Source organism: Gobius niger (genome assembly GCF_951799975.1).
Source record: "Gobius niger genome assembly, chromosome: 19".
In the NCBI taxonomy this organism is placed as follows: Eukaryota; Metazoa; Chordata; class Actinopteri; order Gobiiformes; family Gobiidae; genus Gobius; species Gobius niger.
Window position 1 is genome coordinate 3,826,150 of NC_136870.1, and position 13,107 is coordinate 3,839,256.

Genomic DNA, 13,107 nt, shown 5'->3' on the forward strand with positions numbered 1-13,107 from the left:
ACACAATGTGAATGAAGTTGGTGGGGACAACTTGGCCATCCTGAAATATTGATGGCGACATGTCCACACCAGTCCTTCAGGAAGTTACGCCCTTGCTCCTGCTGACCCACTTCCACCAATCAACCTAAAACATGCACACAAGGCTTTTCCTAACCATAATCGCTGCAGCACACAGATGTGTGCGGTCATGCTTCTGTCAGTCTGCCCCAGGGGAAACTGTGGCTACACAAGTAACTCACCACCACAGTGGAGTGAATGAAGAACAAAATGTCCTCAAACTGTGGAAAGCTCTTGTGAAAAGTGTTCCATAAACCGAACTCAACAACGTAGCTGTCCTGCGGTCGCTCACGGCTCCTGCTCACAGAGGATCGCTCAAAATAAAGGACACGAATAGGAAACAATAGCGGTGCCCTGTGAGTGCCTGGGACCTGACCAACGTGGAGATATTAAGAAGCCTGAATGTGGAGTCGTAAATGTGTTGAAATCCATTCTAATGAGGCCATCCTACACGTCGCTAAGTGATGGCAGGGTTCAGTATTAGCTCCCAGCCTCTCCTCTCACATTACTAAACACAATAAACATCTGCTTTATGCTGAAGCCTCTCCGTGGACTATTCTGCTTCTGACATTTCTGAGCAACTCCCACACTTATGTGCGCTTTGGAGGCCATCACCGCGGTCTAAATCTTCACACGAGCCGCGGAGCCCGTGTTTTAGCCGCACATCATGTCAGCGACGGTATTTGTTTTGTTCCCCTAGGGGAGAGTGGGCTTCCGGAGGGTTCCTTATCCCTGTCATTATTAAACCAAACCCCCTTGATACACCCCCAGCCCGCTCCAGCTCTGCCTCCGAATAAATGAGGAAGCCAGTCCCAGGAGCGCAGTCTGGAACCACACCATTTCCAACTATTTGCCTCGCTGTCTCTCTCGCGCTCTGCCGCCGCGCTCACGTCCCAGAAAAGTTCTTATTTAAGTGTCAGGGTGTGACAGCGTGTTGGAGATTAGTTTGCAAACAGGATGCAAAACACAAATCATGGGGGCACTGATCTCCAGGCGCTCCTGTTCCTGCTCCAAAAGCGTTGACGTCTCACAGGGGAAAGCTGCACCCAGGATTCTCCGTTTACATTTCACTCATCCATCCATTTTCTTACACTTTGCCATTTCCGGGTCGTGGGGGCAGCACACGGCACCAGCCCCTTATGGCTCCTCCTGCAGGTGGTGGGTCCACGGGAGGACGGCCTCACAATTCAAACCCTACCAGCCCCGACAACAGAGCTCCAGGATCATCCGGGTGCTCGGTTGCAGGAGGGGACCTTTCACTCACAGCCTTCTTATGATCCATGAATAAAGTCCTTATGTCTCGTTTTCGGATCAATATAGCAGGATATTGGACCGTGTTTAGTCCTGACTCTGGGACTGAGGTTGTCGTCGTGTTTAGTCCTGACTCTGGGACTGAGGTTGTCGTCGTGTTTAGTCCTGACTCTGGGACTGAGGTTGTCGTCGTGTTCTGTCCTGACTCTGGGACTGAGGTTGTCGTCGTGTTTAGTCCTGACTCTGGGACTGAGGTTGTCGTCGTGTTTAGTCCTGACTCTGGGACTGAGGTTGTCATCGTGTTTAGTCCGGACTCTGGGACTGAGGTTGTCGTTGTGTATAGTCCTGACTCTGGGACTGAGGTTGTCATCGGGTTTAGGCCTGACTCTGGGACTGAGGTTGTCATTGTGTTTAGTCCTGACTCTGGGACTGAGGTTGTCATCGTGTTTAGTCCTGACTCTGGGACTGAGGTTGTCATCGTGTTTAGTCCTGACTCTGGGACTGAGGTTGTCATCGTGTTTAGTCCTGACTCTGGGACTGAGGTTGTCGTCGTGTCACTGACATTAACCTCAGAGACCTGTGATGATTAGTTTTCAGGTTAAGCCCAGTTAAGGGAAAAACTACTGAAAAAGGGTGTTCCACTTTAATAAGCAGATCATCATTTTCAAGCAATATGGGAAAGAAAAAGGGTCTCTCTGCTGATGAAAAGCGTGAAATAGTTGAATGCCTTGGTCTAGGTATGAAAACCTTCGATATTTCATTGAAGATTAAGCGTAATCATCATACTGATAAGAGATTTGTGGCTGATTCAGAGCACACTCCGGTTTGTGCAGATAAAGGCACAATAAGGACGGTTTCTGCCAGACAAACACATCAGATTCAGAGAACAGATGCTACAAAGCAGCATGCAGGTATTTGAAGCTGCTGGTGCCTCTGGAGTCTCCCGAACATCAAGGTGTAGGACCCTCCAGAGGCTGCAGTTGTGCATAAACCTTCTATCCGGCCTCCCCTAAACTGTTCATTGAAGCTCATGAACAGAAATGGCTGCAGTGGCTCAGAAATGAGGACTCATTTTCAAACAGTCTTGTTCACTGATGAGGCCGTGTGACCCTGGATGGTCAGATCAATGGAGTTGTGAATGGTTGGTGAATGGCCACAATGTCCCAACAAGGCTGTGACGTCAGTAAGGAGGAGGCAGAGTCATGTTTTGGGCCAGAATCATGGTGAGAGAGCTGGTCGGCCCCTTTAGGCCCTTTTAGGCTCCCTGAAGGTGTGAAAATGACCTTTGAAAAATACCTGGAGTTTCTGACTGACCACTGTCTATGCTACAAAAAGAAGAGCCGTGCTTTCCCGAACAAAATCCTCTTCATACATGACAACGCACCATGTCCTGCTGTAAAGAAAACCTCTGCATCACTGGCTGCTATGGGCATAAAAGGAGAGAAACTCATGATGTGGACCCCCTCCTCCCCTGACCTCAATCCTATTGAGAACCTTTGGAGCCTCAACAAAAAAAAAAACCTCTATGAGGGTGGGAGGCAGTTTTCATCCAAACAGCAGCTCTGGGAGGCTATTCTGACATCCTGCAAATAAATCCAAGCAGAAACTGTCCAAAAACTCACAAGTTTAATTTTGAAGCTGCTATCACACAAGGGCTCCTATGTTAAAATATAACTTGACCTGTTAAGATGTTTTTGATTGAAATATCTTTTGATTTCAGTAAATATGACGACCTAATGCGACAAATTCAACAAATGACCATTTTCAGTTAATTACAAGCTTTAAATTTATTGAAACAATGAGTTGCATAATAATTTGGAACCGTAGATTTTGAGTTTTTTACTATATTTATTTTGGAAAAAAATACTGTTATCACTGGGAGATTTTTTCCAACCACATTTAAATGATCCTCTACCAGTTAAAGACTTGAAAATTATGCTGACTCTCATTTGAGTTGACAGTTTAGGAAATCAGAGAAAAATGTCATTTGCATAATCATTTGGAACGCAGTGTAGTCCTGACTCTGGGAGGTCTGTGGCTCTAGCGTGTCTGAGATGATCTGTGGAGGTGTTTTTTTTGTGAAATAAGGCCAATTGTTTTCTGCATGTTTTTTTGTATGAACATATTTCCTTATTTTCCCAAACCCTGATCATCCTTTTTTGCAAATGACTGTTTACCTCATCAAGTTAAAAATCATCAAGTCAGTGGAAATCTATTACTGACAGCGTGTTCCATTAGGCACATTTCCGCTCCGTGGTCTTGAGTGTGATTAGAATTCCAGCAGCTAAAAGGCTCCTGACTGTGGTCTGTGTGATCTCTGCTAATAGCCCTTCATTCAGTGACCCATGCAAACAGCAGACACATTAACGCTCCTATAGGCGTCTTCCTTCTGTTTCCACCTTCTCCTCCTCAGCGCTCGCTCACGGGGCGACCATGGCTTCACAGATACAGAGAGTGTTATGGGAGTTTATAGAACTGTGAAGACAAAGCGTCTCTGGTAGAGGCGAACCAAATACAAAATGCATGTCCAGCTCCTTCTATCTCACTGAGAACTTCACAGTTAAAGTTCAGATTCTGAAAATGCGTAGTCCAGAGACTTAAATTAACTTTATTTTTCAAGTAAGAAAGAAGGGTCACACTTTACATTGCAGGCCGGTAAGTCCTTGGTACTTACAATGGTAATTACAGTGGTACTTATGGTGGTAATTACACTGGTAATTCTAGGAACTTATTGTGGTTCTTACAGTGGTAATTACAGTGGTAATTCTAGGTACTTATTCTGGTACTTAAAGTGGTAATTACAGTGGTACTTACAGTGGTACTTACGGTGGTACTTACAGTGGTAATTACAGTGGTAATTCTAGGTACTTATTCTGGTACTTAAAGTGGTAATTACAGTGGTACTTACAGTGGTACTTACAATGGTACTTATGGTGGTAATCACAGTGGTAATTCTAGATACTTGTTGTGGTACTTAAAGGGTACTATTGTGACAATTACAAGGTATGTACTTCTAGATACAGTGGTAACTCTTAGTAATGAAGGTTGTACTTCTTGTTCTCTCCAATGCTGTTTTATGTTGTTTTATAGTCACACAATCCTAGAAATTACTTCTGTATGTAGAAGTGCCACATTTACTACCTATGAATTGCTGCTGTAGTATCCTTGAATTACCAATAATTACCATTGATGTATCACTGTAACTAGTAGAAACTATCAATTAAAGTACCAAAGTAAATAGAAGTTTGACCTTCATTACTAAGAGTTACCACTGTTTCTCTTAGTAATGAGATATACTGTGGTAACTCTGTGTCTACCTAACCCCCAACCCTAATTACTAGTAATTATGACTTTTAGTACCACAATAATAACCTAGAATTACCACTGTAAATACTAATACTTACCACTGTAATTACCACTGTAAGTACCACTGTAATTGCCACTGTAATTACCACTGTAAGTACCACTGTAAGTACCACTGTAATTACCACTGTAAGTACCACTGTAAATACTAGTACTTACCACTGTAATTACCACTGTAAGTACCACTGTAATTACCACTGTAAGTACCACTGTCATTACTAGTAATTACCACTATAAGTACCACGGACTTACCGGCCCGTAATGTAAAGTGTTTCCGATAGGGGCTTAGAATGACTAAAGGATTAAATTAAAATTGAACTTATTTTATAGAGAAACAGTTGAAAAAAGAAAAGTTTCATCTCCTTGGCCGATTATTTTACCTAGAAATATGACGGAAACAGTTTTGAGACCAATTATTCCAAAGACAAAATCACAAAGCAAACTTTCTATCTAACGTACAGTGAGTTGTATATATTTGGTTGATTTGTCGTCGTGACAGTTTTGTACTTTCTAAAGATTGGAAGGTCAGTCTCCAGTCTCAGATTGACGTTGTGCATGTGTGGTTGAGGAACATGGAGAGTTTACCTGAGGCGAGTGGCGTGTGTCTGCTGCCGAGCATCTGTCTGCACCCACTGGCAGCTGTGCCCAGGCTCCTCTTTCACTCAGCTCTCCAGGCTCCGGGTGCTTAATGATGTGGCTGCGATTACGCACTTCTCACTTTACCATCTCCTTCCTGACCGCGAGGGACCGTTAATCACCGCCACAGAGACGGAGGGGTTAGCACTTTCACCTCACAACAAGCTCTGTTCCCTAACGACATGGAGCCCGGCGTACGCAATTAAAACTTCACACCATCTCCTTTGGAAATCATGCAGACTCTGTTTTTAAAAAGGGTAACAGTGTCTCCACCTCCTCAGAAAGTTGAGATCTTTTAATGTTAACGCGGACATTTTATCTTAAAGGGATATTTCAGGATTTTTGACATAGGGCCTCATTTCCTAGTTATCCAGAGTGTTGCTGATTTCTGGCGACATTTGTTGTGTGTAATTCATGCAGTTCTTCTGTTTGAAGAGTTTCGTGGCGCTAGGCTAGTGCAAGGCTAGCGCATTTCTATGGTATCAGCTAGCCTGCATTAAAAACACTCCACAGTGCACCTGAGGCAAATCACTTATAACACCAGACAAACCATATATAAATGTCTGTGTCGATAGAATCATTTTTAGAATATAACTGACCTTGCATCACATGAATGATCGCATTTTGAGGGACTATTTTCCAGCAGATCACTCCGCCGCAACCACGAAGCTGATGCTGCTCAAATATAAGTTATTTTAAATACAAAATGGTTAAAATTACTCTATGGACACAGACATTTATATGGTTAGTCTGGCGTTATAAGTGATTTGCCTCAGGTGCTCTGTGGAGCGGTCAGACTGTTTTTAATGCAGGCTAGCTGTTACCATAGAAATGCGCTAGCCTTGCACTAGCCTAGCGCCACGAAACTCTTCAAACAGAAGAACTGCATGAATTACAAAAAAAATATCTCCAGAAATCAGCAACACTCTGAGGCCCTATGTCAAAAATCCTGAAATATCCCTTTAAGTGTACACTTCACTCATTGAACCCATCCTCACATACAATATCTCTTCATGCTTCAACTTTCTCACCCTCAAACACAAAACCAAACTATAGAATGTCATCCAAAGATCATCCAAACCCCTCAGACCCCACTCTGTGATCCTCCTCACGCCACTCACCCTCTGCATCAGCCCGTGTCTCTGCTGCCATCAGGCTGATAACAACATCTGAAGAAAGCATTCATGTCTGCAGTCCCTGTCCTGAATATACACTGCTCACAAAAACTTAGGGCACACTCAAAAAACACATCCTAGATGTCAATCAATTCGATTTTTCGGATGAAAATCTTTATTCATAGTGTAGGGCAATGTGTTGAGAACAAAATAACATAAGAATGATAAATGGAAATCAAATTCTCAGCCCCTGGAGGTCTGGATCCAAAATTATAGTCAAAATCAAAGTGACAAATCAGGTCACTGGTTGATCCAAATTCTGTAGAAATTCCTCCAAACGAGTCTGTATCATCCTCAGTAGTGTGTGTGGCCTCCACGTGCCTGAATGCACTCCCTACAACGCCTGGGCATGCTCCTGATGAGACCACGGATGTCCTCCTGAGGGATCTCCTCCCAGACCTGGATTAGAGCATCAGTCAGCTCCTGGACAGTCTGTGGTGCGACGTGGCGTTGATGGATGGACCGAGACATGATGTCCCAGATGTGCTCTATTGGATTTAAGTCTGGGGAACGGGCAGGCCAGTCCAGAACATCAATACCTTCATCATGCAGGACCTGCTGACACACTCTTGCCACATGTGGCCTGGCATTATCAGGCATCAGAAGGAACCCAGGGCCCACAGCACCAGCATATGGTCTTACAATAGGTCTGAGGATCTCATCCCGGTCCCCAATGCCCGTCAGGGAACCTCTGGCTCGCACATGGAGGGCTGTGCGGCCCTCCAATGAAATGCCTCCCCAGACCATCACTGACCCACCACCAAACCGGTCATGCTGGATGATGTTGCAGCAGCAGAACGTTCTCCAGGACGTCTCCAGACTCTGTCACGTCTGTCACATGTGCTCAGGGTGAACCTGCTCTCATCCGTGAAGAGCACAGGGCACCATTGGCCAATCTCTGTGTTCTCGGGCAAATGCCAATCGGGCTGCACGGTGTTGGGCAGTAAGCACCGGCCCAACTTGTGGACGTCGGGCCCTCATACCACCCTCATGGAGTCGGTTTCTGACCGTTTGAGTACCAACATGCACATTTGTGGCCCTCTGGAGGTCATTTTGTAGGGCTCGTGCAGTGCTTCTCCTGTTTCTCCGTGCACAAATGAGCAGATAGCGGTCCTGCTGCTGGGTTGTTGACCTCGGTTGGCCCCCCCCCAGGTCTCCTGGTGTACTGGCCTGTCTCCTGGTATCTCCTCCATGCTCTGGACACTGCGCTGGGAGACACAGCAAACCTTCTTGCCACAGCACGAATGGACGTGCCATTTCGGATGAGCATCACTCCCTGGGCGACTTCTGTAGGTTGTAGATGCTCCTCATGATACCTCTAGTGGTGAGAACACTGGACAAATGCAAAAGTGTTCCAAAAATACGGTACAAAGGATGAAGACAGGGAAATGGTCTGTGGTCACCACCTGCAAAACCATTCCTCTTTTGGAGTGATCTTGCTAATTGCCTCTCATTTCCACCTGTTGTCTGTTTAATTTCCACAACACCAAGTGAAACTGATTCACAATAAGCGTGGCTTCCTAACTGGACAGTCTGATATCCCAGAAATTTGACTGACTTGGAGCTACATTGTGTTTTCTGAGTGTGCCCTAAGTTTTTGTGAGCAGTGTATATATGACTGTACGTTATGCTGTTCTTTTTGATGTGTTACTCTTTTACGATGTTGTGCATGTTTTTTTTAAATGACTTTTAATGAGCCGTGATGAAAGACAGATCTCTACTCTTTTGAACAGGCAATAAAGTTCTATTCTGTTCATTTACTGACTTTTCAGTTTTGTGACAGGACCCTGCACCGATCCAGCTTTTTTGATACCGATACTGATACTGGGGGTTTGAGTATCCGCTGTATCTATATCTGATACCAACCGATATCACGGGGAGTGGTTTGTGACTGCTGGGAGTGAAAAAGTGAATGGTTCTCTTTTCTCCACTGTGAGATCAGTAAACACGGTGACAACCTCAGTCCCAAATAATATAATTTCTTGAAAATGACGCTCCATACAGGACGACTTATGATGATGTGTCTATTCATGGACTGTAACGGGAAAAAGATTTATCAGTGTAGTGTAGATTTCAACACTAAATGTTCTTGGCATCATGACAAGCTATTAGGCTGCATTCATATAAACAACTCACAACATACATCAAATACATCAGTTATTCTGACACATCATTTCATAAACTACACAAACACTTTGGCATTTCGATCATCCAGTCATAGTTTCTGTCCCAGCCTTGCTCAGTGGCCCCTAGCATTAGCATGTCACTGCTAGCTGATGGAAAGTGCGTTTGCGGAGAGTAAAGCTCAGTCAGAGATTGAACAGCATGTCCACATTCACTGAGATTTAGTTGGTCTCAGTTCAGTATCTGATATAACAGTATGATATCTGATTCTACATCCAACATCGATTAATTGAATTAGGAGGATTAACACACAAAATGGACTTTTAATAATGATAAAATCTTGATCCCTCATTTTCCCTCATTTACACAGATATGAGTAATCATGTTCACTCCGGTTGTTTCCTCAGGTCCAGCCAGACTAACAGAAATGCTGTTTAGGGATGGGCGATACCACACTTTTTGGAATTGATGCGATACCGATACTTTTGGGGTCTTTTTTGTCGATACCGATACCGACACTGGTCATTTCATATGGGTGAATGTATTTCAATCAATATACATTTCTAAAACTGGTTGTTTTATATTATTAATTGGTCAATTAAAATTATATTAATTTAACTGGTTAATTAAGTAAGGGATAATGTATAGAACGCTGGTCATTATCGGGAAAATAAGCACCGACAGGGCGAACCGTTCTATACATTATCCCGCTTATTATACGGCCATTTGCCAACTGAACACACACAACATAAACTTCGTACACTTTTATAAAGGTCGAAAGGTTTATTTAATGACTTCCGCGACAAATAGTTCCCAAAAGTTTGCGCTTTGCTCGGCAACGTTTTGCTAGGCTAGAAGCAGCAAGGCTAGCAGCTAGCCTAGCTACTTAGTTGAAGGTGCAGTTGGAGAGGAGGAATGGTGGTGAATCTCTGGGTAAGTGGAAAGTCAGACTCACGCTAACTTCACGAGCGATTCCCCCAACTTCTCTCGCAGTGACGGGACAGATAGTGTCGCTGCTACGTACGCGCGGAGTGATATGAAAGCACCAACTCCGTTACCATTGGCAGCGTCATTATTTTTTTCAGAGGTCCTAAATCAGAAAATAATGACCGGTAGAACGTTGGGAAATCCCATTCAAATCAACGGAGCTTCTACTTACGTTGTGAAGAGCCGTATAATAAACAATGTTAATGTGAAATTAAATACATAAACAACATTTAAAATCAATACTTAAATGACAAACAGAACCTAAACTAGAATGATATGACTGGCTCAGTTCAATCCTTTGCTGTTGTGAACTGTTTTGGCTTAGAACAAAGAAATAAATCATCCTTTTGTGTTGATAATTGCCGCCCCGCCTTCCTTTTACATATGCAAATTAGCATCGATATTTTTTGCCCAATATCGATACTTAAAAAGTAGCCGTTTGGTATCGATATATCAATACTATGGTATCGATCCGCCCATCCCTAATGCTGTTCCCAAAATATTTTCTTCAAGCCACCATTATTTATGACATGACATGTGCAAAGAAACTATTTTGTGTGTATCAGGTCCCTCCTTATGAAGCACTGATAAAGGTTGTAGTAATGGTTGGCCTTGTGTGCTGCAGGTGGCGCTGTGCTTCTCCCCGGTGGGCAGTAAGCTCCGCATGCGCAGCAGAAAGTTCCCAGCGGTGGTAAACTGCACGGCTATTGACTGGTTCCACGAGTGGCCCCAACAAGCTCTGGAGTCGGTCAGCCTCAGGTTTCTGCAGGATCTGGACAACATCGAGGTGAGATACACGGCCCGTGAAAGGTCTTCCCAAAACTGCACAACTGCTTTTTTTTTCTTCCTCTGCCCTATGAGTTAGTAAATACTGAAAATAGTGAGTCAGTGAGTTCCGTCTTCACATGTTTGCAGATGTTTTTGTCTTGAAGCTAACACCAAATCAACATAAAAAACAACACCAAGACTTTGAACCAGCTGCTTAAAACATGAAAGGCCTGTCTTTAGTGTAAATACTTTTAGTTGTTTCCTTTGTGTCATTTGATACTAGGCATTAGCTTTGAGATAAAAAAAAACAACAACTTGTCCATCAGTGACTCACTATCTGTCATGTTTTCTAGAACTTTTCATTAATATGTGCGAGACGGGGCTAATCCCTTGTGGGGAACTAGCGAGAGAGGAGGAACAGCAGCCTCTGGAGAATTCACTGGCTGCCCATTACTGTCCATGTTAGTATTAAAGGTGACTGCCCCATTTTGAAGCAGCTCCCCTCTTTTTGATTGGCGATTTCTCATTACTGACCTTTTCTATCACCATACCCACCTCATCTAAATGTGCACGCTTTACCTCAACGTGTCCTTGGCACTATAACAGAAGGTTCTTGTATTAAGAAGCTGACAGCTGTTTCTGTAGATTCCAACGCTGTTTATTCTATTTTGATATAACAAGGATATAACAATTTTCAGTTGTGCTCATTGCTTCTGCTTGTGGCTCCAAACCTTTTTAAACTCTTAACTGAGGCAGTTCTCTGATTTTTCAGCAGTTTCCTGACAGCACACACTGCTCTGATTGACATATCACAGCAGAATATGTCCGCTTTGACCATAGGATCACACGCCAGGGTTCACCCTGAGGTCTCTACTGAACTACAGCCGTAAAGATGAACGTGATCGCGCCTCTGATTTTACTTGGATGTGTCTGTCAGGAACACAAAAGCATTAAAGCGGACAAAGCATGCAACAGGACGTTTTGGAGCTTTGGAGCATTCACACAGTTTAGACTAGTGTCATCACATTACTATTACAATTTCAATACTGAAAATAAAACCGATTTCAATACCATGGCCAAAAATAAAAATCCCCTTTTAAATATATATACTATATTTGCTTTTTCCATCTGCACTGTTTTATTTACATTACAGAACATTCAACAATATATGTGACTGTCCAGACACAGAAAGTAAGGACACATTTCGGTTCTGGGACATTTTGAGCTATTCACGGATAGTCACCAAGCTTTCCTGATGTGTAACAAATGGAAATCTGATCATATTTGGAGAACCTGTGAACATTTGAAGATAACCTCTCTGGATATTTCTAAGCAGAGAAATCGGCCTCTAAACTTTTGGGCTGTTCTCACCTCTCTCTGCTGCTCGAGTGACAATAGGGCTCATTTACATCTCATGCCTTCAATCACGTAAACACAGCGCAGACGGCGTTAGCATTTAGCCTCTCCCCCTCTCCACTATAGCTCCAAAACAGGTGAAGAAAAAGAAGCTACCAAGCTCTTCCGGTTTTCCCTATTTAAATATGGTTACGTGAAGTGTTACACTACAAAGTATAATTACACAAAATTAAACAATGTGGATTTTCTAAGCGGATAAAAGCGTAATAATGCCAGGAGTAGTTCGAAATCCACGCAGTAATATCTTCACTTTACTGTGCGGATGCCAAACTACTCCTGGTATTACTACGATATTATTAAATGCTAACGCCGTCTGTGCTGTACGTGATTGAAGGCACGGGTGAAGACCAGACAGGTACTAAAGAACTCGTCAAAGCTAAGGTATGAATATATCTCAGGATGTAAAAACGGTGGCCTATTCCTTTAAGAGAAAAACAGCTTAATATCCCATGTTAACTGATACATGTAAACATGCTATGCTAAGCTATGCTAAGCTTAAGCTTGGTTGATCCTATCTGTCAATCACGCCCACCGGGAAATTACTGAAAACACGCTCACTCCCAGACTACATATATTTAAAAAAGCATCTTTGAAAAAGCATGTCGTCTGCAGGCCAGGCAAGAAAGTATTGATTCCTGCTCACATGAATAACTAGCTATGGCTGTATTTCCTGAATTTCAAACCATCCTGAGCAGTTCTGCACTCAAACCGTCATCACTGATTTGTCATTGATTTGTTGGCTATAGACGACTGCTTGCTCATATTAACGTTTTACTTGGCCAGTTTTCTTCTTATATGATTTTAGTAAGTTTGTAATGTTTGGATGACAATCAGATGTCATTGTGACTGTCCCCAGCCCTCAGTGAAGGAGTCGGTCAGTAAGTTCATGGCGTTCGTCCACACCAGCGTCAACCAAACGTCCCGACAGTACCTGGCCAGCGAGAGACGCTACAACTACACCACGCCCAAGTCCTTCCTGGAGCAGATCAAGCTGTACAGGAGCCTGCTGGGCCAAAAGAGTCAGGAGCTGAGAGCCAAGATGGAGCGGCTGGAGAACGGGCTGCAGAAGCTCAACTCCACCTCTGCACAGGTAAGAGCGTTGAGCACAAAACCAAATCAAAACTCAGGCAACTACTGAGGATTTCTTTCACTGCTCCAAATCTCGGAGTCTCAAAAGCTTCTTGTATCAGGTTATCAGTTTGTATTTCTCTCAAATGTGGCGTGTTTAATATGTGCGCTGTCAACCGAATCTTCTTTTTAATTAATAGAACACAAATCAGAAACGCAATACTGATCTGAAAAATTGTTGTTAGATATTTACCCCAAACCA

At 43.4% G+C, this 13,107-nt stretch overlaps 1 protein-coding gene across 1 annotated transcript in view; it reads left to right on the top strand.

Moving 5' to 3' along the window:
* dnah9 (dynein, axonemal, heavy chain 9) overlaps positions 1-13,107 on the top strand; it is a gene marked incomplete at its 3' end in the record, with an annotated part of 755,285 nt that overhangs the window by 528,558 nt on the left and 213,620 nt on the right. The window contains exons 53-54 of the mRNA XM_079578063.1: positions 10,219-10,380; positions 12,634-12,867. Coding sequence (XP_079434189.1) covers positions 10,219-10,380; positions 12,634-12,867 — 396 coding nt within the window. The remainder of the gene's footprint in view (positions 1-10,218; positions 10,381-12,633; positions 12,868-13,107) is intronic.